Source organism: Pituophis catenifer, unplaced genomic scaffold, assembly GCF_029215685.1.
Source record: "Pituophis catenifer annectens isolate HBS135680 unplaced genomic scaffold, rPitCat1.0.hap2 SCAF_2, whole genome shotgun sequence".
NCBI classification, from domain to species: domain Eukaryota; kingdom Metazoa; phylum Chordata; class Lepidosauria; order Squamata; family Colubridae; genus Pituophis; species Pituophis catenifer.
The window spans coordinates 156,897,967-156,924,942 of record NW_027256882.1 but is presented as its reverse complement, the minus strand read 5'-3'; the positions used below and the strand labels follow the sequence as shown (position 1 = coordinate 156,924,942).

The 26,976-nt window shown below is 40.4% G+C and overlaps 1 protein-coding gene across 1 annotated transcript; it reads right to left on the bottom strand.

The window, feature by feature from the left end:
* Window positions 1-12,976: 12,976 nt before the first annotated feature.
* On the bottom strand, window positions 12,977-26,321 carry SLC39A5 (solute carrier family 39 member 5). Its single transcript, XM_070934872.1, has 10 exons — window positions 25,900-26,321; window positions 23,545-23,767; window positions 22,593-22,767; window positions 20,891-21,060; window positions 20,261-20,398; window positions 19,926-20,001; window positions 16,086-16,337; window positions 15,697-15,777; window positions 15,322-15,512; window positions 12,977-13,884 (listed from the first exon to the last, which is right to left on the bottom strand). The coding sequence occupies exons 1-10, from the start codon at window positions 26,319-26,321 to the stop codon at window positions 13,732-13,734; spliced, it is 1,881 nt and encodes a 626-aa protein (XP_070790973.1). The 3' UTR covers window positions 12,977-13,731.
* Window positions 26,322-26,976: the final 655 nt, after the last annotated feature.

Here is a 26,976-nt window from a genome sequence, read left to right as displayed (position 1 = left end):
TCAGGCAGGATTGTCTTTTTAATTGCATTCTTGCCAAAACAAAAAAAAAACAAAAAAACCCCAAGGCATTCCCTTTCTTACATTTCATCCTAAAAATGGAAGATATGACAATCAATGTGATCTTTTTAAGGGCTTCAGCGTACTTAGCTCTGTAGCATCGCACATTATTATATTTCTAGTGTTCCATTTAACTTTTTCCTTTTCCTTTAAAATGATGAAGAAAAAAAAATGGAGTGGAAACAATTCCAGCAGCGCATATCTAAATTAATATATTTTGTTGCTTTTTTAAAAAAAAACAAAGAAATGGAGGCAGCAGTTGGGTTGGGTGTAAAGAAATGTGGCCAGCTCTATTTTAGTTGCCAGTCTTGTTCTCCTTTAATGCTGTAACATGTACATTTTGACAGCACAGCTTGACAGTTTTAAGTAATAATTCAAATGTCTGGTGGTAATAACTTGCATTATTGTGCTAAGATGAGAGTTGGTTTTCCCTGGTGCATTGTAAAAGAGGGCTGGAGGCAAACTTCCTTTTTTACTTCCTCTCTTTTCTCCCACCACCCCTTCCCTCCAGTATTCTGCAAGCACATTTGACTTCCTGATGTGCAGTATTTTACACAGGGTTGGGAGAAAATGGGGAGTGGGGGCAGAAGAGGATCTTGGCTTGCAGCTTCTTCCTGTTGCCATCTTCCTTAGGAATGGCATAAAATCTATTTTAACCATGCATCCTTCTTTGCATCTTAGAAGACCCTGCTCATAATATTTCTGGATGATGTTTGTTTTTTTTTCCTTTCCTTTTCACTTGTCTCAAAAAGCAATCATGGGGCTTCCCTTCTTAACCAATCCAAATAAGGAAGTTTTTCTCCAACCACCTTTCTCCGAAGCACTTGCTTTACAAGTTAAAAAAAAAAAAAGCACTTTTGTTTAAAAGCATGAGGGTCTGATTCCCCCTTTTATAGCAACCTATAGGAGAAAGGCCAGCAAGGGAATACGGGATCAGGAAAAGCCTATTTTCCTTTTTGTCCCTCCCCCCACTTTTTTTTTTTTTTAATTCTTTAGTCTGTTGGGTGGGAGGTGGGTGGAGAATTCTTTTTAATTTACTTCAGGGCTCTAGAGTCATGGTTCTAGGGTTCAGAGAATTAGAACAAAGGGAAGTTGTGTTTTAAAAAAATAAACAGCACAAATACATTTCAGCTTGACAAGTGTATTTGCACTGCCATTGTTAGATAAATGGGCCTTCCGCTGGGAGCCCAGCTGAGCCATATAACTATTGACAAACACTGAATGTAAATGTCCTTGTAGTGGGCAAGTACTGAGAAGCGATAAATTGATCATATATTCCTAAGTGGGCACTTCAGCGAATTTAAAATAATTGATCCTGATAAAATGATGCTGTTCCTTTTTTTCTGAAAATGACTTTATTTTGTTTACTTTTCCCCAGAGGTTGCTGGAGCTTAAGAAAACCCATTTGTAGCATTGCTATTGTTCATTACTTCTACATTTTCTTTGCCCTCTATCCCCCACCCTTGCCCAAGGAGTTCAAAATCATGGGATATAGACATCCCCCTCTAATATTCCTAAAGAGTTGTAATGTAAAAAATGAACTTATAGGATTGGAATCTGTGTCCCTGAAAATGATTTGTAGATTAGCACCCACAACCCTTGTATATTATCTAGTCTGGTTTCTTGGTTCGGTGCAGTGGATTACCAAAGGGGCCTGTCTATGGCCAGCTTCTGTACAGACTAAATGTGCAAGAGACTTTGAATCTCCTTTAGGGCTAATGCTCACTTTGTATTGAGAGCTAGATCCAAACATTTTGGCTTCCTTCTGGTAGGAACGTGATAGTTGATCCAAGGACAGAATACTTTGCAGGTAGGCAAATTGGGGTGGAAAGATTCCTCTAATGATAGGAATTTTTAAACTCCAGCCAGTATAAGGTATTCTGGCATAGCTATGAACCTTAATGTGAGCAATCTTCTTCTTTTTAAAAAAAATAATAATCAGTCATTAAAACAAATATCCAAGCAAGTAACCTTCCCTCCTCTCCTTGCTGAGTCTTGGAAAGTATATTTATATATCCCATATTTAACTTTCCTTCCCTCTCCTCATTACTCCATGTATTTTTCTCAAAAACATTTTCCATGTCAAATTGTCGTGTGATTCCGTTCTGATTAGCTATTCGCCCAATAGTGCCAAAGAGATGACAAGATTAGGAAAGTGGTGGAGAGAGATTCGGTGATCTTTCATAGCATACTTGGCTTTTTAAAAACAAATTATTTAACCTGTAAGCTCAGTTCAGCTTGGCCTTGAGCATATTTTTTATGTGCAGGAAAATGGTGGGGGGGGGGGGGAAGGGCGAAGAACCACCATCCGTATTGGAAATGTAAATGTGAAAACCTTGAATTGTTTCATTACTTTAAACCTTCTCTTGGTGGATTTTTTTTTAAATGGGTGCTTCAGTATCAAGCATGTAGCATTTGAGAAAAAATGTGACTTCAGCATCGCTTAACTCCTACAAAGTCAATGTTAAAGAAGAGATGGGGATATATAGATTATTTTTCCCCACTGAAGCAAGGAGGAATGTTAATTGCAGTTGGGATTCTGTGAACTTTGAAGCAATGATTTCATTCGAATCATGAATTTGGGGGACAAAGAAAAAGCTGTTAATGTTACAAATAGGTAGAAAATATTTTGGGCTGGGTTGGGAGGGGGATAGATTTCTAAAGTCTCCCGTAAGGCATCTGTAGCAAGTTCTTAGTGTCTTTCTTTCCGTGATCTATGTGTAAATGCTGCACCGATGTATATTATGCACATAAAAACATTTCTTTGAATAAGATAGGACAGACCTCATCTCCAGTCAGGTATAAACTATTCTCCTCCTTTTGTGTGTTAGTTTTTCTGTGTGTGTGTGTGTGTGTGTGTGTGTGTGTGTGTGTGTGTGTGTGTGTATACCTGTATGCGATGAGCATCTTTTCAAATTCACTTTTGGTGCAAAAACAAAAGGGATGAAAAAGAAAAGAAAGAAAAATAGCCTTACTTTTAATTCCAATCCTATCTTAGTTTGTCAACTTGAATATAATAAAGCAGAATTGCATGGAAGTCTTTGAAACTAGCTGAGCCTCGTGTGCACGATGAGTGGCAGTAAACATTTTTTCTAAACAAAAAATTAGTATGCAATTTCAGCCACACAGCTTGTAGAAAAATCCCTGCATTTTTTTTTAAAAGAATGACGCGCGGGGGGTTTGATTATACCAGCTTGTGCCTGCTTTGCCTTCTGAAAAACTTGTTCCCATTCCCTTACCTTTCATGCTGACCAGAAGAGAGATTTCATAAAGAACCTTACATTGTATTTTTTTTTTCTCATGAAACCAGTGTTTTCCAGATGATAACCTATTTGGACATCAGGTGTACTGACAGTATAGATTAACAGCATATTTAGTTATTGAATATCATGGAGGGGGGGAGGTTAGGGAGGAAAATAAGGACAGATACATCAGCAGATGGTTCAGATTATCTGCTTTCCAAGACAGGGTTGCATCCTGTTTGGCCTGCATAAATAATTTCTACATTTTAGATACACATGCATTTTGTGCTTCTATCAGCAGTAGGGAAAAGGCCAAAAAATGACTGGAAGTGTGGAAATTACCTCAGGGCTGTCAAACTCGCAGCCCGTAGGCCAGATGCCTCATGAGTTTGACAGCCCTGCTCTAGTTGGTCCTTTGACTTGCATGGTGGATATATGAATCTATTGTGTAATTTTTATCCCAGGCATTTGGTTGCAGCACTGTAAATCTGGGATCCCTCCTGTCAACTTGATTATGAAGATAAAGAGAAAGGTTAGTTTCAAGTCCTGCCTCTTTGTGGTGATACAATTAGGGTTTGCCAATGTACAGCTGTCCCCTCTAAATTTACCATTCTTAACGTGGAATCCTCTGATTGTTCATCTTTAATTTAGGAAATGCAAGTAGCATTTCGGGGAGTGGGGGGGAAATAAATGGAATGGCCTCACAGAAACAAATGTTTCAGACTTGAGAACAAGCCTAGATTCTTACATTCTGGTAATTTATTTGGTATCTGAAATTTGCACTAATCGATTGAAGATCTCTTAAGCAAAATTGGAAATAGAGGCATTAATCAGCAGAGCACACTTAGAGAGATGAGAAGTTGGAGATAAAAGATCAAAACCAAAGGGAAAATTGGTACTGTGGGTTCTTGGAGTTTGACACAGAGAAGACTTCAATATTGTGTTGGGCATCTTGTAGACAATATTGAGTGGTTTGGGCTCACTTTTTAGAATCCCGCAGTGTACCAAAGTAAACTCTTTTTATACTGACAAAAAACAGAGGCCAGTGAAGGAATTAGCTTTTAAAATGAGAGAACCAGAAAAGATCATTGTCGAAGGTAAGATTTGGAAACATAAGCTTTATGGACTAAAAGTGACTAGGGCATTATTGGATTGTGTTAGTTGCCAGTTATTAATATTTTAAAAGGCATTTTTCGTTGGTCCACTTGAAGATATTTATTGAAATGGCTGCTGATAGTTTTGTATGCATGTCCTTACTTGAATGTTTTGGAAAAATAATAGTGAAAGGAAGTTCCTGGAATGCAATTGCAGTTAACCTAGGTGTTACGTCAGCATCTCTGGCTTGCTGACATTGGAGTAGAGAAGGAGTAAGACTGAGGGAAATGCATTTAAAGGCAGCCTGCTGGCATTTCTCCAATTTCTTTCCCTGCTTCACCTCTATCTTGAGATTACTCTTTTGGCACTATCAAACTGACTTCTGATTCTTTTAGAAAGGGAGAATGTTAATCCAGGCAGCTAGATTTCAAAGTAGAAATTGAAACATATATTGTATTGAAAGAATATTCTTACAAATGTTAACCATTCCAGACGCCTTAGCTACCTGACATGAATGTAGCTTGTTTACCTTATGAGAAGAAGCACCTTACAATGTTCTTCTATCTTCCTTGTAGTGAAAAGGCTAATTTAACATTGATAGGTTACATACAAAGCCCATTTTGGTAGGAAGGATTTGCACTGTATAAGGGGAGTATGATGGTAGTTGGGTCAGGTCCTTCTCAAGTATGAAGTCTAAATTGGCTCCCCCTGTCTCATTTTTTTGCCTAACTTCACTTAACTCTTATCCTTCATCTCATAAAGAAAAGCAGGCATCCGATTTAGAATTTATTTTTATTTCCCCTTCTCTCAATTTTCTCTTGTATACCAAGGTGACGGAACTCTTGGGGTTTTCTTTCCTAAAGTGAGCAATGCTTAGTCATAAAGCCTTATGAAGTATGCTAGCTTAGTCCGTGTGAAAGTTGGAGGATATTGGATCTCAGGTGGAGTGGGATGATGCAGGACGTTAATTTAGCTTCTTCAAACCTAACATTGCCTTCTTTCTGTTTCTGCAATCCATACATATTACTCTAGTACCTTAAAAATTAGTTGCGGGTATGGTGACTCCATTCTTTGTATGTTTGGTTTTGAGATTTATAATCCCACTTTTCTGGGGTGAGAACACCAGCTTTGGCAAAGCGGAACTAAAACAAAATGTGTGTTAATTCTTGCTAGGGTAGTTTTCTTTCTGCCCTGCTGTAATTTGATGCTATGTTGTATAGATTCAGAGCTTTTTAAAATTGCACTAAATATGTATGTGGCAATTTCTGATTTTTCATTTAATTTCTCCTCTCCCCCCTCCCCCCCAAAAAATCAAGCAGTTTCTTCTGTTAGTAGGGAATGGCATAAGTTATTTGCCATATCTGTTATTCTTTTTGGCTTTCTAATGGATCTTGCTTCCTTTCCCACTAAAGCAGCACTGTATCGAACCTAATGCTGGATTCTTAAATTTCATTCTTATTTTTTAATTCTTGTGCTATTTTATTTTACAAATTAATCTTTCTGTCCACCCAAATTAATACATTTTATCAATTACTGCCGTTACCTGTTTTCACTTCTAATATTTGCCAGTGATTTCAATGTATAGGAACAGGACTGCGATGCAAGACTTCAGTCCCAGAGCTTTGAGCCCTCCAGGCTTCTATCAAAACACAGGTGGAAGTTTATATTTACAAGTTTATATTTACAATCAGAAATTGAGAAGTAGACTTTCTCTCCTTCACCACCAGCCCTTCCCCACCTGCTAGGTTTTCACATGGGAAAAGATGATGCAAGCTATAGCTGAGATGTCACCCTCTCCTTTTCTGGCACCAAGCTTAGGCCTTCCACAAGTCCAAGAAAAACGTGTGTGTGTTTTTCAGAAGTAGTGGCTAAGTAGAACCTAGTTTTGTGCTGAAGAATTGTAGAAAAGTGGGAATTACTGGTCATATACCTCTGGCTAAAGGGCCTGGCCCGGTAGTGGGTTTCAAATCCCGTCGCTACTGGTTTGCTCGTGGATGCGTGCACCAGAGATGTCTGGGCGGAGCCTCCCCCCGCCGCTACTGGTTCTCCCGATCCGTGGTGAACCGGTAGCAACCCACCACTGGCCTGGCCCTTTTCCCCTCAGCACTTGGGCCTTTGAAGCTGAACTAATTTGGGGTGAGAATAGGGCCGCCTCTTGCTTTTCTTAAATATCCATCTTCATAGAATAAAGTACAAACAGGGTAGTGTTTCTGTAGTAGATTAATTAGTAAAAGAAATCGGCAATAAAACTAGGCAAGTGTCCAAGCGCTTGCTTAATAAAGAAATGAGAATTATAAACAGCCATGCAACTTTCTAGATATAAATCCTATAAACTACTACTCATAGTAGCATCCTCATAGTAGCAGTCCTTATCACTTTTCAGACCTATGTTCGCATAGAAAAAGAACACCCACTTCAATGATTTGTTGAGAATGTGTTGAGGCAAATATGTATTCCAACTATATAAGTGGAAGTGGCTTGAACTCTTAGCTTTTCGCACGTTTCATTCTTAGTTCTTTTCACAAGAATCTGTCAAAAGCTCTCAAGTTGCATTCATATGTGAGAAATAATTAAGTTATACACCTGACTTTAGACTTTTTACCTTCCAAATTAAGAAAAGACAGGAGAAATGTTATACTGGTGCTGATTGGCTAAGATGTGCTTAGTTATTTTTATGCTAAGAATGCAAATGCACCCCTCAAAAAAAATAGCTTCATAATATTATTTTTCCACTACTACTTACCCAAGTCCCATCTTAGCATCTTCCAGATATTCTGGGTGCCAGCATTCATCACCCTCACCCAGTGTGGCCATTGGCCCACAGACCAGAAATTAGAGAGTTGGCGCAAGAAATTCAGAGGGCAACAACATAGAGAGAAGACTACCATCTTGTGTAAATTTCAGATCTAAGCCTCTACTTTAATTAATGTTATGATGAGCGATGTATAGAGTAGCTCATACTTCCTGCCTCCCCAAAAAAGGTAGGGGACTCAACATTCACAACTTCCTAAAGTCTAATATGAATGTTAGAACTTTCAAACCCACTCAGGTGCGAGAAAACAGTCTGTCCTGCATGTTGCTCAGAGGGAATAAGTTACATCAATGAGACCTGCAGATTGCCCTTAATTTCTCTCCCCCCCCCCCCACCCCCAGCAGTCTATTTTTGAATCTAGGATAGGGAGACCATGTTGACAATCTAACTAGAGCGTGCCTGCCTTTGTTTTCTTGAAGTAGAACTGTGGACGTAGCTATTATTACTGTTAGCATTCCTGTTGCATGTTTGTTTTGAATTACTTGGTCATGCCTTCTCTGCAATTTGGAAGTCATGAACTGGGGTGAAATTGGAAGCTCGGGGCAGTTTTCCTTTGAAGACCTGGAAGAGTTGCTTTCTTTTCCTCCCGTTGGGTTCATGACAGATGCAACGCACGCCCCTGTAACAGCCAACCTGCTGGGTTGGGGTTTTTTTACTAGTTGTGGGCTTGTCTTATAGCAATACTTGTTGGCTGTGAGCTTGCGGGCAACTTAAAAAGTTACCTGTGCTTGAAATAGATTTCTTCTTTGGGAGCAGCAATAAAGGGGATAGAAGAAGGGGAGGGAGAATAAAACTGATTGCTGTGTTGAGGGTTTGTAGTCCATTCTTATAGTTTGTACTATTGGGTGTTTCGTGTTCTGTTTTATTTAAAAAAGAATCAGGGGGGGAGGGTGCATTATAATGATAAATAGAAGGATTTTTAAGTATTGTGATAAGATTCTTTATAAGCACTGATTTTCAGCCCCAATGGGAGCTTTCTGCTTGAAAGCTTCGATGACCTTTGATCTCTCATGTACTGTACCTTCCCCATAGTTGTCCTCGTTGCTTTTACCAGTTCTTTCCTTCTCCCTTGGTTTCTTTACCCTGAGATGCACAAATGGTATGTACCTTTTAAGGGGGCACCCTAATTGTGTTTTTTTTGTTGTCTGTGTAAGGTAGATGCAGCCAATATTTTGTGATCGTGTTTGTTAGGGGTGACTTAGATGATATATTCTGTCTGCATGAGCCGCAAACTGTGCTTCTCACCCACCCCCCAACCCCACTTTACTCTGTCTCCTCTCCCCAGCCATAGCTGCAAGTATGCAACAAGAGTCGGGGAGGAAAGTGTGAGGGCATTGCACACATTGTACACTTTCCTTGTTTTAGTTAGGGAGGGAATACACATGTGTATTTTCCAGCCTGTCTTCTAAGGATTGACAAAGATATCTTAACTGTTGATGCTAACTTTTAGCAGATTGTGGAAATAACGGTGCAATTGTTTCAGGGTGGTTTTAATCAGCAGAAGATCAGGTCAGGCATACACACACAGACACAGACACACACACACATGGTCCTTGTATAAATAATATCAAATCTTAAAATACGAATTCACTCAAACACCCCCTTTGCCTAGCTCCTTTTTCTTGGCCGCTGAGCACTTCTCAGTTTCTTGCATTTCAGTCTGGGACCAAAAAAACCTTATAACGTAGGTAGCCCATAATAGCTAGGAGAACCACAATATACTGTCAAAGGAAATCTTGTCACATCCACTGAAAATGGAAACAGAGCACTAAAGCAGCCTTTTCCAACTGCTGCTGGCTAGATGTGCTGGATTTTAACTTGCCCATCCCTTCGGCTGTACTGGGATGGGGTACCCTACAGTATTTTTTTCCCCCTGCTTAATCTGTAACTGCTGCTTATAAGTGGAAGGCTTTTTGTCTTCCATGTTGAATCATTTGGTCCAAAGGCATTCAGAGAAGAGTGCATATTCTGACACCCCGTCAGTTTAATCATTCTGTTAGCTTTATCTGCACATTTGAGGCAAGGTTTTTAATCCTTGGTTAACATTACCATAGTATTTTCTCTTAATTGCATGGAGGCCAGTGTGCTTCTCATTTTCGCTTCAGCATCAGTTCTTAAGGGAACTGGGAGGGAAATTGCGCCAGTTTAAAAGTTGTTTTACTAGACTTTTTTCTTTTCCTTTTTGTCTGTTACAGCCAGCTGCCGGAATGCAGGACACTTGAGGAGCCCTTGGCTCTACAATAAAAATGGTTCTCCTCCTCCTTTGATTAAGCTCTCTGCATATGGAGTCAGAGCTATAGATTCAGACTAGAGCAGGTCAAGGATTTCCACTTAATCTGTTTGAAAAAAACTGATTTGGAGAAGAGGAATGGATCTTAGCATTTCCCTTTAAAATTGCTTGCCCTTTGTGCAAGCACTTCACATTGTGTGCATGGGTATTTGCCTGCAGAGTCTTCATATATATTCATGACAGGTGGTGTTAAGATTGGCTAAAGTGGTAAAGTCAAATCTTGTTTTATTTCTTTCATATTTAAAATTAAGAGTTTTAAGGTCCCTCTGATAAATAAAACATTTCATTCTGTAAAGAACTCCGGGAAGTGAGCTTCCCTGACAAGAGTTTTCTGAAACAAAATCATCCTTTGTTACCTTTACCACTTTAGGTGCGATCTGAATTAATTCTAATCTGCATAAATTTTAATTTTGGGATATTTTATCTCCCAATCCTTCTCCTCCTGCCAGTGTGGAAAAGCTCTCTAGGATGATAGAGATGCCTGTACTATATTAAAAAGAGGATAGGTGTCTTGATATGGAAGTCAGTCTATATTTCAACAGTTTGGTTGGGCTATGGAGAAAGAACGGGTCGTTTTACCTAATTCTTACAGTAAAAACCTGAGCAAATCAGGGCACACAAAACCCCTTCTTGCTCTTAAGATGCTTCATATCTTAAAACACCAGGCAAGGAGGGGAAATCTATGGCATGGGAAATCTCTGTTTCCCATAAAAACTTTAGTGAGCATTAATTTGGGAGGAAGAATGGAAGGCAGTTCTTAAATCAGCACCTCATATTTACTGTACCTGTTTTGTATTTGGTCTTTTGTATTTAATAGAGTAGATTGGGATTGGGAAATATTGTGTTTTCACCTTCAGAGCACTGAATCTACAACCTGCTGATCAAGACCAGCATGCAACCATGTTGACCTCCTCTGAGGCAGGGGCCTTAATTGGGATGGTTTAGTTAAGCAGATATTTTTAAATTCGATTCCTCTGTGTGTGTGTGTGTGTGTGTGTGCACGTGCATAGGTACGTATGAGAGCGTGTATACGTTGTAATGGGTGAGTGAAGATGGGAGTATTGTTTGAATGGTAATATTTTGGGTTTGGGGATGAATGATTGGTTATTGGAGCAAGAATGGAAGTGCTGCCTATGAAGCATCACCCTTCTCCATTGCTTGTATCTTTGGAACCATAATGATTGTGGGGAAGTTTAACTTTGCCCCCTTATCTTGCTAGTTTTGGAAAGCTTGGACCAATGTTTAGAAGAGATTATTACAAAAAAAAATAAGCATTCAAATCAGCTCACAGGCTTGCCTTCTTACGTGCAGACACATGATCTTCCTTCAAACACTGGTTTAAAGCACAAATACATATATATATATATACATATATATGCCCAAATGCTCACTCTGAGTGTTTCAGAAGGGGGTTGTTTGGTTACAGGGCAGGAGTTGCCAAGGTCAGTTCACATTCCCCAAAGTCTGCTTTTAAGCCCAATGCAAAGGAAGTTCCTGATATGCAATCAGAGTGTTGCTCTTTTGAGACTGATTGGCAATCTCCCTTTCTTATGGTTCTCCTTGCCCTCGTTTTTTCATTGGAAGCAGTCCCTTCAATATTTTTTTTTTTACAAAGTAATTATGTTTCCCTCAAGAGTTTTATTCTTAGATAAGGCAGATCTATCAAACCAACCATCAACTATTCTTCCTTTTCTTCCCCACCCCGACCCCAGCCTGGTTGTTCCATGAAATGAAAACATTATGTTAAAGAAATCTTATGTAAAATCATATTGAATAACAATGCAGTGAGGTATCACAAGCCATCCATCCCCCCTTTCTACACATCTCAGTCTTGCGCACAGTGTGGAAGCCACCTTATATAAGCCCTTTACATGAATTCAGTGAATGGTTAACCTTTTTTTTTTTTGTCTCAGATGATATATATGCATTTTCAAAATTTCTGCATTACCTTGGGGGAGGGGGAGGTTGGGGGGAAAAGGGTTAACAGGAACTTAAAACTAAAATTAAAAAAAAAAAAAAGCATTCAGACTTGATCTATTTTCTACAATGTATGCTGCGACCAGGTCCTGTTATTCATATTGTGGCTTTGAATCAATTATGTTGATTAAAATGCTGTTGCTTCTATTTGCCTTGCTTTTTTCTTGTCTCCAGATACAACAATGTAGGTAAAAATACAAGAGATAACAGGCGAGAATTCTTGATGACATGACTGTAATTTTATAATCCGAGTCAAAAATAACATTTTCAAACCACAGATAATTTTACAATCTGTAAAACACTTCCCCCACCCCCCCCTTCCACATCAATATCCTTTTATACCAGTTGGCTTGTAGCCAGACAGGGCAATTCTATTTAATCACCTTGAGGTGCAGAAATATTTTTTAAAAAAATCCATCCTATGCAGGAGCTCGGTTTTAACTGCATGGATTAAAGATATTTCTATAGAGGTACAGTGTGTGGTTTACTTCTAGGTTAAAAGGTAACTTACCTTTGGGCTAAGAGATACCTTGAATAGGGCGAAAGGAGGGGGGGATTGGAGTATTTTTGCTACTTGAGAAATGAATTCAACTCAAGTGATAACCATATCTCAGAATGTAATATACCAGCAAACTACTCTAACTTAAAACAGCGATAGAACAAACACATGAGAAAATTATATGACTAATGTGGCTACTGCATGCCCTGCTAGACACAACCTACTTGGAATTCAAATGACTGGTCAGTAAAGCTGAAGTTGATGGCAGCTCAGTTTCATCACCACCATCACCACACACACCCAAAAGTCACCAGAAAATAAGCAGGGGTGTGTGTGTTTTTAACAATTGCCTATTTCCAAACCAGTTATGGATTCCCAGAAAGAAAGACAACCAGCACAGAAACTAATCCTGCACAAATACCGAGGGATTGCCTGTTTCAGTATCCCGGGTATAACTCCAGAGCCTTTCTCTTTAGATTTACAAGGGTGGAGAACGCTGGCCCTTTTATGACTTGTGGACTTCAACTCCCAGAATTCCTGAGCCAACCATGAATTCTGGGAGTTGAAATCCAAAAATCATATAAGGGCCAGCGTTCCCCACCTCTGCTTTAGAATATGATGTCCTCCCAAACCGAAGGCCATTAAGAATGTGCTGGCTGTGGCTATCAGAAAAGCTCCCCCTCTCTAAAAGAGGCCACTTGTACCTCAACTGCTTTTTCCCATGTATTACCTTCCTGCCTTTTGCAGTTGTTTATTCTGACACTGCTGGCCCCTTCCTTGACATCTTCGAAATCTTGTTCTTTACAATTTGTGCTGGAGACTGGAAGTTTCCTGATTTAAGAGATTAAAACTCTGCCCCCTTGCCTCCAGCAACCTTGCACAGCATATTGTGAAGTGTCCCCAGCAGAAACATTTTTCAGATATTCTTATCAGTAGTGTCAATGAATGCTGCTGAAAAAATAAAATTTAAAGACAAGTTTTAGCAAGTGCTTTTATTGCTTGTTTTGCTGGGACTTTCTTAGATTCCTTCAGAGGAGACATTAATGCAGGGTTGGTGTCTGAGCGTCCTCTTGTAGCTGGAAAAAGATAGCCCTTATCTAGCTTTTCTGTTGTATATTTATCCCATGTGCACACCTACAGGAGTCTTCTCTTCCCATCACAGAAAACCAAGTCTCAAGCTCCTCTTGGATGCTGCCTCAGGTTTAACTGGGTGTTTGTCTTTAAAGACCCAAATTTCTAACCTGGAATAACTGCTGCTTTTGAAACCATTATTTAACCAAAATGCAGTAGGAACCATGAGTACCTGGTACCATAATAGAACCAACCGGTTACCTAGAATAGGTACACTTTCTTAAATAATTTCACGTTATGTTAAAACAAGACATTTAAATTAGGTCCACTCTCTCCTAAGACAACTTGCCCGCTCTTCCATTTAACAAAGTATAATGGGTTTTCAACATGCCAATTTTAGTAGCAACCTGCTTTATTTTATAATGTCAAGCAGGCTGAATCAGACATACATTTTCATGGCACAAAGTTTTATTGCCACCGTACCCATTAACACAGGTTCGGGGCAGTTGGCAAAGGAGATTGTCACTCTTCCAAACTTTCTTTTGTTCTCTTCAACTTCCTTGGATTACCCAATTACAGTAAAGGATTTTACAGCTGCCTTTTCAGCTATAGGAAGAAGACAGTCATAACTGACAACAGAGCCAGGAGTGCATTTCGCCTTGCAGCTTGGAATTCCTTTGGAAATGTCCTACTCATTCATGCGGACACTGATATCTTCTTCAAAGAGAGCAATGCAGAGCATAAGGCCGCCACCACTGAGAAAGCCCAAGTTCTGAAGAACAAAGTGTCTGAAGGATCTTTTTTTGCTGCTGGTAGAATGCCGCTGCAACATTTCGGGTAGCTAGAGAAAAACAACCAGCTGTTATCACCTTGGCAGCATTCATAGTCTAGTACAAACTGACTGATAGGATCTTTGCCCATAAGAAGTCAGCAACAGCAAATGTATAGTCATCTTAATCACATTGAAATTTTGGGCTACTTGAGTCCTTAAGCAATTCAGCACCAGGTATTTTTCAGATAAAAAACTTCCATAGGCCCATTCATGCACCAGGAGATTTTCAAGATGTTTTCTAAGGAAAGTGCCATGTAGGCTAGGAAGCGTGTTTCTGAAATTTACCTGCAGTTTGGATTTCAGAGTCACAAACCCTAATTCCTCACAGGTGTCCTACATATCCTTTTAGATTTATTCTCATTTCCTATAGTCTATAAAGGGAGGAACAATAAGAACCAAAGTGTCTGAAATTACAGTTCTACCTTTCCTGTTCTGTTACAAGCACCTGATTCTCTTTCTATAGCTTTCTACCACTTCTATAGTATATGGGGGATAGGAAGAAACATTAATATTCCAAATAAATGGTTTAAAATCTCAGAGACAAGATGCTGAATTCAGAGAGGTAAACTTGACCTCATATTTGTGGGGGCACCTACTATCTGGAACAAGCTCCCCCCGGAGATACGGAGGATCCCGGATCTGCGTACCTTCCGTCGCACGCTCAAGACTTTCTTATTTCATCAAGCTGGCCTGACCTAAGTCTTTCCCCTTTTTAAATGGAAATTTTAAACTTGGTTTTAAATTTTTGGGGTTTTAAATTTGTTCAGCCAAATTATTTAATTCGTTTTAGTTTATTTTAAATTTTGTATCTCTATATTTTATTCTATGGCTGTTCACCGCCCTGAGTCCTTCGGGAGTAGGGCGGTATACAAATTCAATAAAATAAATAAATAAAATAAATTTCCACTTGAACCTTCCTTGATCTTGAAAAGCTACAGCAGATGGAACTAGGCAGGAATCGGGGCCAGATGTACCAAGGATCAAAAAAAATTCCTCCAATTTTGCATGTTCCCTTCCCATTGCTTGGTTGAGGCTAAAGCTTTAGATATGAAAAACATTCTAACACCCCTGCAACTTGGACATAAATTGGTCTCTCTCCCAATTTAAGTACAGGATTGTTATACTAAAACACCACTTTGTGCTTTCCATAAAGAAGGGTGAGGAAGGAAGGCGATAAGTAAGAAGGAACCTTTTCACATTCTGTGGTTTCCAAGTGTCAATGTGATGGTTGGGCTTGGAGCAGAGAGGCCTAGGTCAAGGCTCCAGATGCCTACAAAGTTCAGTGGGTGAGTTTAGGCCCTCTGGTGTCAGCCACTCTTTCTTCATTGCTACCATCAAGATAAAATTAGGGAAGACTCCCACATATACCACCACAAGAAAAGGTCAGGTAGAAATAAATAAATTAAGGCTTGTACCATACAGAGAGAAATGAAACAGAGTCCTTACCATATCAACCAGAGCTACGTAAAGAAAAACACCAGCTGTGGTGGCAAAGATCCAGGGAGTGACTTGGGAAGTGTTCTGACTGACAACTGTCCCTAATACCATGCCCCAATAAGCCAGGAAAGCAGACAGCAGGTTAAACAACAGCACCCATCGGAGTGGCATGCCCGCCCGGATTAGGACAGCACAGTCTCCTGCCAAAGAGAGAGAAAGTTAAGGCTACCTCAACCCCTCTGGAAGCCAGCAATGTCTAGGCATGAACCTGTTGTGGCAGGCATGACTACTTTTGCTTCCACGGTGCTTTGGGCCAGCTTGAAAACAAGACAGGCAAAAAGATCAGATAGTCCTGAAGCAGGATTATCCCCCTTGTTCACTCACCCAGTTCATGGGGTAGTTCATGGCAGAGGACTGCCAACGTAGTGCTTAAGCCACTGGAGAGTCCATTTGAGAAGGCAGCCCCTAGAGAAGAAGAACAGCGTAGCAAGGCATGTAAGCCTAAAAGAACCTATGTGGTGTAGCAGTGTTGGGCTAGGAGGGAGAAGTTCCGGATTCTAATCCACCCTCAGCCATAGAAGTTCCCTGGCGACTGTGGGATGGTCACTTCCTCTCACCCCAGCCTCCCTCATAGGGTTGTGGGGGAGAGGAAAAGCAGGAAGAAGGAGTGCTATGTATGCCACCTTAATCTCCTGAGGAAAGGTTCTGCGAGAAGGAGATATTTTGCTTTTCTGTCGCAAGATGGGAGCAAGGCATGCTTAGAAATCACTGACCTATTGCCAATCCATCTGTGAAATTGTGTACCCCATCCCCAAGGATAACCATCCAAGCGATGTCAGCTATCCCAGCCTTGAGAGTCCCAGCTGGGCTGTGGGAGTGACCATGGTGATGTATCTCTTCTGTTTGCTTTTCCAGGCTTGCCCTGTGATCTTCTGAGTTGTGAATTTGAATGGAGCAGTCCTGGACTTCGCCATATACATTTCCAGCGTCCTCTTCTGGCACTCTCAAATTCTGCAATTCAGCACCTGAAAAGTTTAGACCATATTAAAAGAAAGAAAAAAATGTTGTTTAACTTGCCTCTTTGACATCACGTCTTAAGATCTTAGAACGTGTGACTGAGAGCCTAGGAAACTGAGAACATGCCACGCAATGCACATTCTTTTTTTTTTTTTAGTTTCTTTTTTTTTAATTGAAAAGTTTTACAAAAAAGAACAATTTTTTTTTTCAAATATTTCCCCTTCTCCCCCCTCCCTTCCTTCCCCCCCCCACACCCACTCCCCAGACTTCCCAGAACAAAATATAGGGTAAAACAATTAACAATCATATGCTAAACTAAGCTAACTAACTACAGATTCCTATCCCCCCCTCAACACTTTAACTCGCCTTTTACTTAACTAAATATACATACTCTTAACTTTTCTATTCATTCATAAGCTATTTGATATTTTTTAGTTCGATATTTGTTTTGAATGTAATCAATCCATCTTCTCCATTCCGATATATATCTTTCTTGTGAATGATCTTTCAAGTATGCTGAAATTTTTGCCATTTCTGCCAAATTTGCCACTTTTAATGTCCATTCTTCAATAGTAGGCAATTCTTCCTTCTTCCAGTATTGCACCACCAAAAGTCTAGCTGCAGTTATTAAATTTAAAATCAATTTTGTCTCTATAACCGTACAATCTGTGATTATACCCAACAAAAACAATTGTGGAGTAAACTTTATCTTCTTTTTAAGAATATTTTGGATAATCCACCATATTTTAATCCAAAATGCTTTAACTTTTTTACAAGTCCACCATATATGATAATAAGTAGCATCGTCACAATCACATCTCCAACACTTAGATTGCAAATTTGGATACATACAAGCCAACTTTTTAGGATCCAAATGCCATCTGTAAAACATTTTATAAAAATTTTCTCTTAAATTTTGTGCTTGCGTAAATTTTTCATTTCTAACCCATATTTTTCCCCAACTTTCCATCATTATTGGTTCCTGAATGTTTTGTGCCCATTTTATCATGCAATCCTTAACTAATTCCGTTTCTGAATCTATTTCTATGAGTATATTATATAATCTTTTTATATGCATTTGACCTTGATCTCTAATTTGTTTTACCAAATTTTCCTCCTTCTACATGATATCAATTCTCTGGTCTTCTTTCCATCTAGCTTGCAACTGTCCATACTGAAACCAAGTTTGAATTATTTTTTCTTCTTTTAATGTCTTTATAGATTTTAACTGCAATATACCCCCTTCCATTTTAAGAAGCTCTTTATAGGTAATCACCTCTTGCTTTTGTTCTACACTTATATTCTCTATCACATGTCTGGGTATTGCCCATATAGGTATCTTATAATTTAACTTATATTGATACTTCTTCCAAACTCGTAACAAGGCATTCCTTAGTATATGGCTTTTAAAGATCTTATCCACCTTTTTATCATATAATAAGTAAGCATGCCAGCCATATAACAAATCATATCCTTCAATATTCAATATTCTTTCTTCTGTTGAATTAATCCAGTCACTAATTATTGTTAGGACAGCTGCTTCATAGTATAATCTTAAATTAGGCATTTTAAGACCTCCTCTTTCATGTATATCTTGCATTATTTTTAACTTTATTCTCGGTGTTTTCCCTGCCCAAACAAATTTATTAATACCCTTCTGCCAATCCCTCAAATTATCATCTTTCTTAAGTATTGGTATCATTTGAAACAAAAATAAAAACCTAGGTAAAACATTCATTTTTATTGCTGCTATTATCCCCAACTAAGATAATTGTAATTTTCCCCAATTCTCCATCTCTTTCTGTATTTTTTGCCATAGCAATTCATAATTATTTTTATATAATTTTACATTTGAGGTTGTAATATATACCCCTAAATATTTAACCTTTTTTACAATGCACATTCTTTAGAGCAAGGGTGTCAAACTCAAGGCCCGTGGGCCGGATCCAGCCCGTGGAGTGCTTAGATCTGGCCCACAGGACCACCCTGGAAACAGCGAACAGGTGCTCTGTTTTTGCTGGCAGAGGGTTGCAGGAGGCTGTTGCAGCCATAAACGGAGCTCAGGAGCCCATTTTAGCTGACAGAGCGCTGAGGCCACCACAGGTGTCCCTGACACAACTGACATCGAGATGCACCCCCACCCCAAGGTCAAACACAACCCTGATGCAGCCCACAATGGAATCGAGTTTGACACCCCTGCTCTAGAGTTATCGCCAAGAATAGAGGAGCATAGGTTTGTAACAGCAGTTTGGCTTGTTTCCTAATCTGATTCAGTTTGAGAAATAAAGGCACTGAGGTTTCAGGGAAACATGTTAGACCTTTGACCCACCTAGCAATCCATTAGGACCTAGAGAGACTGAGCAAAGACACAGGTCAGATTCATGCCATTTTGCTGGTGAAGATCAATATTCTCCCTTGATTGTACTTGATGGCAATTGATCATTTTAGAGATTCTGGACAAGGCCCTACAACAGATGATGCCTGTCCTCTATTATTAGTTCCACTCTCTAGTCATGTTTTATTGTAGTCATCTTTCAGCCAACTCTGGGTGGGTGGCTCCCAATCAAAGATTAAAAAACAGATAAAATGATTTTTAAAACTATAAAACATAAGCAGTTAAAACAGAAAACATTAAAAAAAAATCTGGCACCAATCTGTGTTAATGTGCTATCATCTAATCTTCTCCCAAAGCCTGGGGGAAAATCCAGGTCATTAAGATATTACAAAAGATTAAAAGGTGGAAGCCTGCCAAACTTCAGGTGGCAGGAGGTTCCAAAGGGCAAGGGTTGCCATGGAAAAGTCATGCTTCTTAATTCCCATTAGATGATAATATTTGAGGGAAGGAACCAATGGAGTGTGCCCATGCTATTTGACCTGGTAGATGGATAGATGTCCTTAGGGAAAGGCGATACAGTAGATAGTCTGGTCCTGTGCCATATTCAGTACTTCTAGCTACCGAATGAAAATGGCCCTTCACAATTATGGGATGCGTTCTATAATAATATGGGATATGGGAAACATATTACCTACTAGTGTCTTTGTGTTACAAATTCATTTTTGTTTCTTCTCTCAATTCTAAATATATTTATTGTTGTTCCTTGTTGTATGTCTTTGAATTAACAGATTAGCTTCTAAAAAACTCCTCAAACATAACTATTAATTTATTTAGTTTTTTGTTCATCAAATTTATTTACTGCCCATCTCCAAATTCAGGCAACTTTATCTAAAACTAACAGCTTCTTGTCAGGTACATCATGTCAGCTAAATACAGAACTGAATCACAATTCTGAAGGGACAAGTAGTACCAGTGCTGATGCTAGATACTGATCGCTGAGATAATTTTCAGCTATCTATCCAATAGCTGGACAGAAGAAAGAGGTCTTAGTAAGAGCTTCCATTCAAATACATATTTTTATATTTTTAAAATGCATTTATTCAAGTGGGCTCAAAAAGGTGTATAATCATTGAACCAAAGCACATAAATTCCTTTGAAAATTTCTAGGAGACACATATCTTCCCTGCTAAAATAGAATGTAAAGAATACCAAAATACTAATATGGATTTGATGTACTATACTAAAGTAATTCACAACTCACTATGCGATGTCCTCTCTGCGTCATTCTCATCTACCTTAGTAGACGATTGCTTCAGTTGCTTTCCAGCCATACGTTTCTGTCCAGAAAAAGCAAAACTTTTTTAAAAAGCATATTGAGATATTAACCCCACCCTAATCATGCCAGAGGGTATCATCTCCTTGTAGTGGAGGAAGTAGTATAACATGGCCATAGTTCAGAGATGCCTTTTCTCATTCTAGGGGAAACCTTGCCATATAAGACATTTTTGCTTGTTTGACTTGGATTAGGCATATGTATATGAATAACACATGTCTTTTCCTGCCCTGAGGAGTGTTATAATCCAGTGTGCTTCTTACCCTCTTTGCACGAATTTGGTTGAGGGTTCCCATGAGATTCTCAGTGAGGAAGAGAAAGTAAATGCCTCCTAGGACACATAGACCCTTCAGAATGCCATCTTCTTCGGAGGACAGCAAGCCATGGGAGCCCACTTGTGCCTGAATAAAAACAATTGTTCTGAGCAGAGAAAGGAAGAATTCAGAACAGAGATTAATCCTTTTAAACCACCTTAAAATAGGACTGGAAAGATCTGAGCCAAAATCCCCACATTTGTTCTTCATGGAAACATGACAGGAGTTCAGCTCTACTGTTTGATTCTGGCATCACTTTGACCCTATTCACCTGGGAGCAAGCGCAAGTCCCACTGGGTTTAACAATAGCATTAATGATGAGAAATCCTGTTGTCAAGAAAACAACTAACAGGGAGGCAAACCAGCAAGTCCTGAGGAGTATTCACTGAGTTGAAATGTGGGAGATACCTCATTAAAAACAACGGGAACAAAGAGGACAAAGTATTGATGAGAATGATGTGAAGAGAGCAGAATCCCAACGTCGTAGGTGGGCTTCCCTGAACAAGGTTGAGATGGTTGGGTGGTACCCACTTACCTCTGGAATGTACCCCAAATGGAAGAAAGAGAAGTGGTACATACATGTGGCCAAAGGTGCAGCAAAGCGTCCCCACACAATGTTCCCACAGCCAACGCCACCAGAAAAGTCAGGAGGAACTGGAAGATTTCTCGACTGAGTAGGGGCACCAAGATGATGGCCAGTGCTGAGGGCAAGCTGGTCAGGGTGATAGCCAAAAATCCCCAGCCCAGGCCTGTGGAAAGCATAGAGGGTGATAGGAATAAGAAACACAGCTCTAAAACTAGCAAGTTGTACACAGTGGTGACCCTATTAGCTACACTTCCCTGGGATGGAAGGACTACAATACTTTCTCTCTACAGATTGCAATGAATAGTTTCCTCACAAGAGAGTAATGAAGGCATAAGTAATTATATATCTTCTTAAAATAACTCCTAGAAAATAGGTTGGAGGCAGAGGATGTTGGGAAAAAGCCAGTTTGGTAAAAGAAAAGTTGAATCAAGAAGCAATGAATAAAGACCCAGGCAAATTGAGACTCGAGTATGATTTTGGAAGACATTTTCTCCTATATTCAATAAGGATTTTCTGAGGAACAATTTGAGTGACCTTGAAGGGAAGGCGCGGAATATTGTTTTATATATTTTAAATAGGTATGCAGCAGTGTGGATTTGCAGAAGAAATGTGGAATTCTTTACACGACTAGAGTGAATGGTAAAAAAAGAAGAAGGAAAGAACTGAAAGCTGAAAGGAAGCCATGTTGAATGACTGAGGGAGTTGTCGTGTGGGGGAAGGGAGGGAAAAGAAAGAAGAGCCCAAAACTAACATTACTACTGCATTTATATAGCAGTAAATTGAACCTTCTGCAATGTCTACCCTGTGTTCGAATTTATAATATATTACTCATTTTGTTCATTTTTCTAACAAAATATACTGTCTTGATGAGGTTATGTGACTGACCACCCCATGACATGACCCCCGCCATAGCACCCAATTTACAATTTGCCACATCCATAATCTTCAGCTACTCCTTTTGATAAATGAATGGAAGAAGTGAAAGTAGAAAACCAACTGCTACCTCACACATTTCCCCAAACTATAAACAGCAATAAAAAACACCCTCCCTCAAAAATCACATCACCAAAATCTATAGATTGCGGCACCCGAAATGAATGCCCCAACTTGAGTGTCTTCAAGGCTGGCCTGGAAACATTTTGCTTCCCCCCACACCTCCTACTCCCCTTTCAAGCTATACAGGCAGTCCTCGACTTACGACCAGAACTGAGCCCAAAATTTCTGTTGCTAAGTGAGACATTTGCCCCATTTTACTGCCTTTCTTGCCACAGTTGTTAAGCGAATCACTGTATTTGTTAAGTTAGTGACATGGTTGTTAAAGTGAATCTGGCTTCCCCATTGAATTTGCTTGTCAGAAGGTTGGAAAAGGTGATCACGTGACCTTGGGACACAGCTACGGTCATAAATATGAGTCAATTGCCAAGCATCTGAATTTTGATCACGTGATCATGGGGATGCTGGAACAGTCCTAAGTGTGAAAAACAGTCAAAAGTCACTTTCTTCAGTGCCATTGTAATTTTGAATGGTCACTAAATGAACTGTTGTAAGTTGAGGACTACCAGTAAAGTGGAGGGGGACAGCTTTGACCATGCCTCCTCCCGTGACATCACTAACTCCGTCTCCTACTGCTCACCCAAGCCAACCTCACTGGAGACATGCAAGTCGGATTGATTTGAGAAGGGCGGAAGGGCTTACCAATCCAAAGGGAATTCCCGGCCGTGTCGAAAGTCACATCGTCCAAGTGCTGGATGCAAACACGGCTATCGATCTGGTAGAGCAGGGCTGGGCACAGCAGGGTGAACTGCTCTGGGGTAATTTTGGAGACAGTATTCATGCCAAAATTGACAAGCAGCTGAGACACATTGAGGCACTGGAGAGAGAAGAACCATCCAAAAGGCTGTTTATTGTGGAAATGAGTAATGGGACTAAAATGGGCTTGTGACCTTCCAATTAGGAAAGAACGAATTTCCACTACAATTATCCATTATCCATTTTTTGGGCTGGGGGCACTCCTGAGCAGAGGAGAAAACCACTGCCCAGCTTGGTAGGGGAATTACAGTAACAGAAATGGATAGCATGGGAAATCGGAAATACATTGTGCTTTCTCGGGGAGCTACAGAAAAATTCAGCATTCCTCAAAAGCAGAGATAGGATTCTACACCAGTTGGGCAACATTGTGTTTTCTATGTGAGTGTGGTGGTGTCTGTATGTGACTATATGGATGGGTGCATATTTTAATAGGAGGTGTTTTTATAGGATGGCTTTTGAAAACAGATGTCTGGTTGCAATGGGGTTAAGTCCCTTCTAACCATCTATTTTGGGGGATAGCTGGTGATAACCAAGTTTCTGTCAATTAGCTTGAAGACCAGGTGCAGCCTGAAGGTCATCTATAGGTTACCATCCATAGGTGAGCTGTGAGTGCCCCATTTCAAGCACATATATGAGTTCTTTCCAAATGGAACATGTCCCCAGTATAAAGAAAGAATCTCGACTCATTTTCTATTTTTCAGTCCATAAAATACAACTTGTAATCTCCCCACTCCCTTTAAAGCATAATTGCTTCCCTGCCAGCCCAATATGGTCAATACATTTGCTGCAGTGAGACAGGAAATCTTGAGAATGACTCCAACACATCTCCAATTCTTACATCTTCATGCAGGTGATTGAAGACCGAATGATCCAAGGCAATGACTCCCTCCAGAAGGTTCAGCTTAGAATGTCCGTGGGGAGACATGAAAACATTTTCCTCTTTCACCTTGTCAGATTTCTCTCGGCCTTGCCCAAAGCTGGGCTTGAGGTCATGGCTGACTTCATGGAAGGTAGGAGACACTGAGGTATGGAATTTGGGCTCCAGGAGAGAGAATCCTGGCCTGAAGGACACGTGAAATCATCATCAACTCAACAGGGAAAGATTTCACTGAAATGTTAAGAAACCATTCTGATACTGTAAGGCTAACTTAAATCTCCTGAATAATCAGAAAAAGAAAAAGAACTAAGAGAAATAGAACTAAAATACACAAAGCTGCAGGTTTGAAGATAATTACTATTTTCAATGTATACCTCACTATTATTCCTGGAGTTTATCATGGTGTACATAGCTCTCCCTCCTTCTGTTTTTTCCTCACAACAATCCTGTGGGGTAGTTTGGACTAAGAGTTAGCGAATGTCTATGGCTGAGGGTGGGATTTCCTAATCGAAAGCAGAATCAGTGCATTGCATTCCTTTCATGACATTTCATTATTATTATTATTATTATTATTATTATTATTATTATTATTGTTATTATTATTAAATCTAACTAAATAATATATATGTGGTCCTTGCTTAGACTGCTGTACAGCAGCTTTGGCAGTTAACAATGGTGATGAAAATATAACCTTGTGACCAGTTCTCTCATTTACAGACTATAGACTGAGTCTGTAAAGCAAAAGAACACTGAAGTAAGATCATAAGCACGGTAGCAGTTTTGTTTAGTGGCTGTTTTGCTTAATGACTGAGTTGCCAATTCCAGTTGTGATTGCTAAATGAGGACTACCTCTATCTTTTCTCAATTTATCTCTCTCCTCCCAATGTAATGTTAGCCCTGATGGCTGACAGAGAAGAGCTGCTGCTTCACTTCCTTTTTTCTCTTTCAGTGGTTGAAGCAGGCCTATTATTGCTAGCTCTCGGCTTCTTGAAAGACAATAAATATTTCAACAGCAGGTTGCCTGGTTCAGCAAGATCAGAACGCTGAGGCAAGCAATATGTTTATTTTGCTTGGGCTTAGATGCTGTGCAAGATGTTAGCTGCCGATCAAGAACATAACAAGCACCATGCCTTGATAAATTCATTCTTCAATGGAAATATGCGCTGGCAATTTTCCATTGTGTACAGACGCAAGTATTTTTCCCTCACACTGTAGAATCAGGATGGCTAATTTGTCACAGACCTCCCTTGGCATTTGCCAGGTTGTGTCTCTGCCCCACCTGACTTTAACATTTTCTTCAGATTCTTTCCTAGGGAATAAATAAAGCAGCGGGAAACAAAGAACCAGCCTTTAGCATCAGTTTGATTTATCTCTGGGTGCCACTGAGGTATTCTTAGCAAACAAACAAGGTCCGGATGCTTTGTTTGGAAGTACATCCAGCCTGTCCAGAACAACAAGGCAAAGGTACCCTGAAATCCTCTGGAAAGGCTACGGAGGGGGGGGGAACCCTCCCATTTACCTCCCGACCAGGGGTGCTATTCAGCAGATTCTTGAGCCTTGGTGGCACAGCAGACTAAAGTGCTGTTAATTAGCACCAGCTGCCTGCAATTACTGCAAGTTCAAATCTCACCAGGCTCAAGGTTGACTCAGCCTTCCATCCTTTCGAGGTAGGTAAAATGAGGACCCGGATTGTGGGGGCAATAAGCTGACTTTGTATAAAAAAGAACACTGCTTGTGGGGGGGGGGCGAAAGCCGTACAAAGCAGGTATATATAAAAGTATGAAGGCTATTGCTTAACATATTGTAAGCCACCTTGAGTCTCCAGAGAAGGGCGGCATATAAATCGAATAAATAAATAAATAAATAAATAGATTCTGACAGGTTCTGGAGAATCAGTTACAGAAATTTTGAGTAGTTCGGAGAACCAGCAAATACCACCTCTGGCTGGCCCCCGAGTGGGGTGGGAATGGAGATTTTGCAATATCCTTCCCCTAGGAGTGGGGAAGGAATAGGGATTTTGAAGTATCCTTCCCCTGGAGTGGGGTGGGAATGAAGATGGGGCGGGAATGGAGATTTTGCAATATCCTTCCCCTGCCATGCCCACCAAGCCATGCCCACCAAGCCACACCACACCCACCAAGTCATTTCCCACAGAACCGGTAGTTTTTAAAAAATGAATTCCACCACTGTTTCTGACAAATGGATCTTTGGGGACTGCCCATGCTCACTTGGAAAGCTATTTTATGAATGAACAAGCCCACCCCAGTGCAGCCATTTTTGCCGGCTGGATGTTTCCAGTCTTTAAAATGGGCCCACCTGGTGGGGGTGACACTCTCCACTTGAGTCTCAGCCCCATGTTCTGTCTTGCCGATGTGATCCAGTGCTGAGTGGGAGTGCAGGTGCTTGTTCTCCTGGACCTCAAGGATATCCAGATGGGAGACATGACCGTGTCCCAGTTCCTCGTGTTCAATCTCCACCACCTGCACTTTCCCCAGCCCCAGGCTTAGCAGGAGGCGGGTCAGGCCCTCGAAGGACAAAGTGCCGTTCTCACCATATTGCCCAAACAATTGCTGCAGGTAGTAACCGTGCTCTTGGGTGGCGTCTTCCAACGGAGGCCCAGCAGCTTCACCAACCAGCAAGTCACGCGGTTCACCCTGGGCAAAGCGGCATATGGCCTGCAGGGAGAGCCAAGCCACGCAGAATCTGGCCAGAGGGAATCTCAGAATCCGCTGGTCCATCAACAGGGGCCTGCACTGAAAGGGAAAAAAACAAACAAACTCTGAGCCCTGAAAGAGAATCACAGTCTTAGAACAGTGGCACTTATCCACAGATCCTGGAAGAGAAACAGATCCTTATTTGCTAACATCTGTTAGGGCAGTGAAATCCTTGCCATGACTGGCTAAGAGGAAAGCTTGGAAGAGGACTTACTGTACATCCTGTCCTCTTCTCAACCAATGCAGTAGGAGAGACCTTCTAAGCATCTGTTCTTGATAGGATTCCTTGAAGGATCTCAAAGATTTTGGACTTGCACAACAAACATCTCAATTATTTCCTCATTGTCCAGATCCATGTTTGCATGTAACTAAATCTTGATAATTATTTGTCTATTTTTTGTTTCTATGCTGCCACAATCAAAAAAGCTCTCCAAGGCTCCATATGGAAAATACAGGTAGTCCTTGAGGGCCCTCAAAGCTGGGCCTGGAAACATTTTGCTTCCCCCACATCTCCTACTCCAGGGGTGGGTTCTACTTACCTCCACTATCGGTTCGCAATGGGAGCGCACGCACTTCTGCGCATGTGCAGATCATTCATGATGATGTTTGGGTGGGTGGGTGGAGCCTCCCACTGCCGTTACTACCAGTTCGCAAGAACCAGACCAAACCGGGAGCAACC

Excerpts from the sequence above, each read along its gene's own strand:
- SLC39A5 (XM_070934872.1), bottom strand. The coding sequence starts at position 26,321 with ATGGACCAGCGGATTCTGAGATTCCCTCTGGCCAGATTCTGCGTGGCT. Across the intron at positions 20,002-20,260 it reads ACCAAATTCGTGCAAAGAGG|AAACGTATGGCTGGAAAGCA; the intron begins GTAAGAAGCACA and ends TTTTCTGGACAG. Across the intron at positions 13,885-15,321 it reads ACGTAGCTCTGGTTGATATG|CTACCCGAAATGTTGCAGCG; the intron begins GTAAGGACTCTG and ends GTTTTTCTCTAG.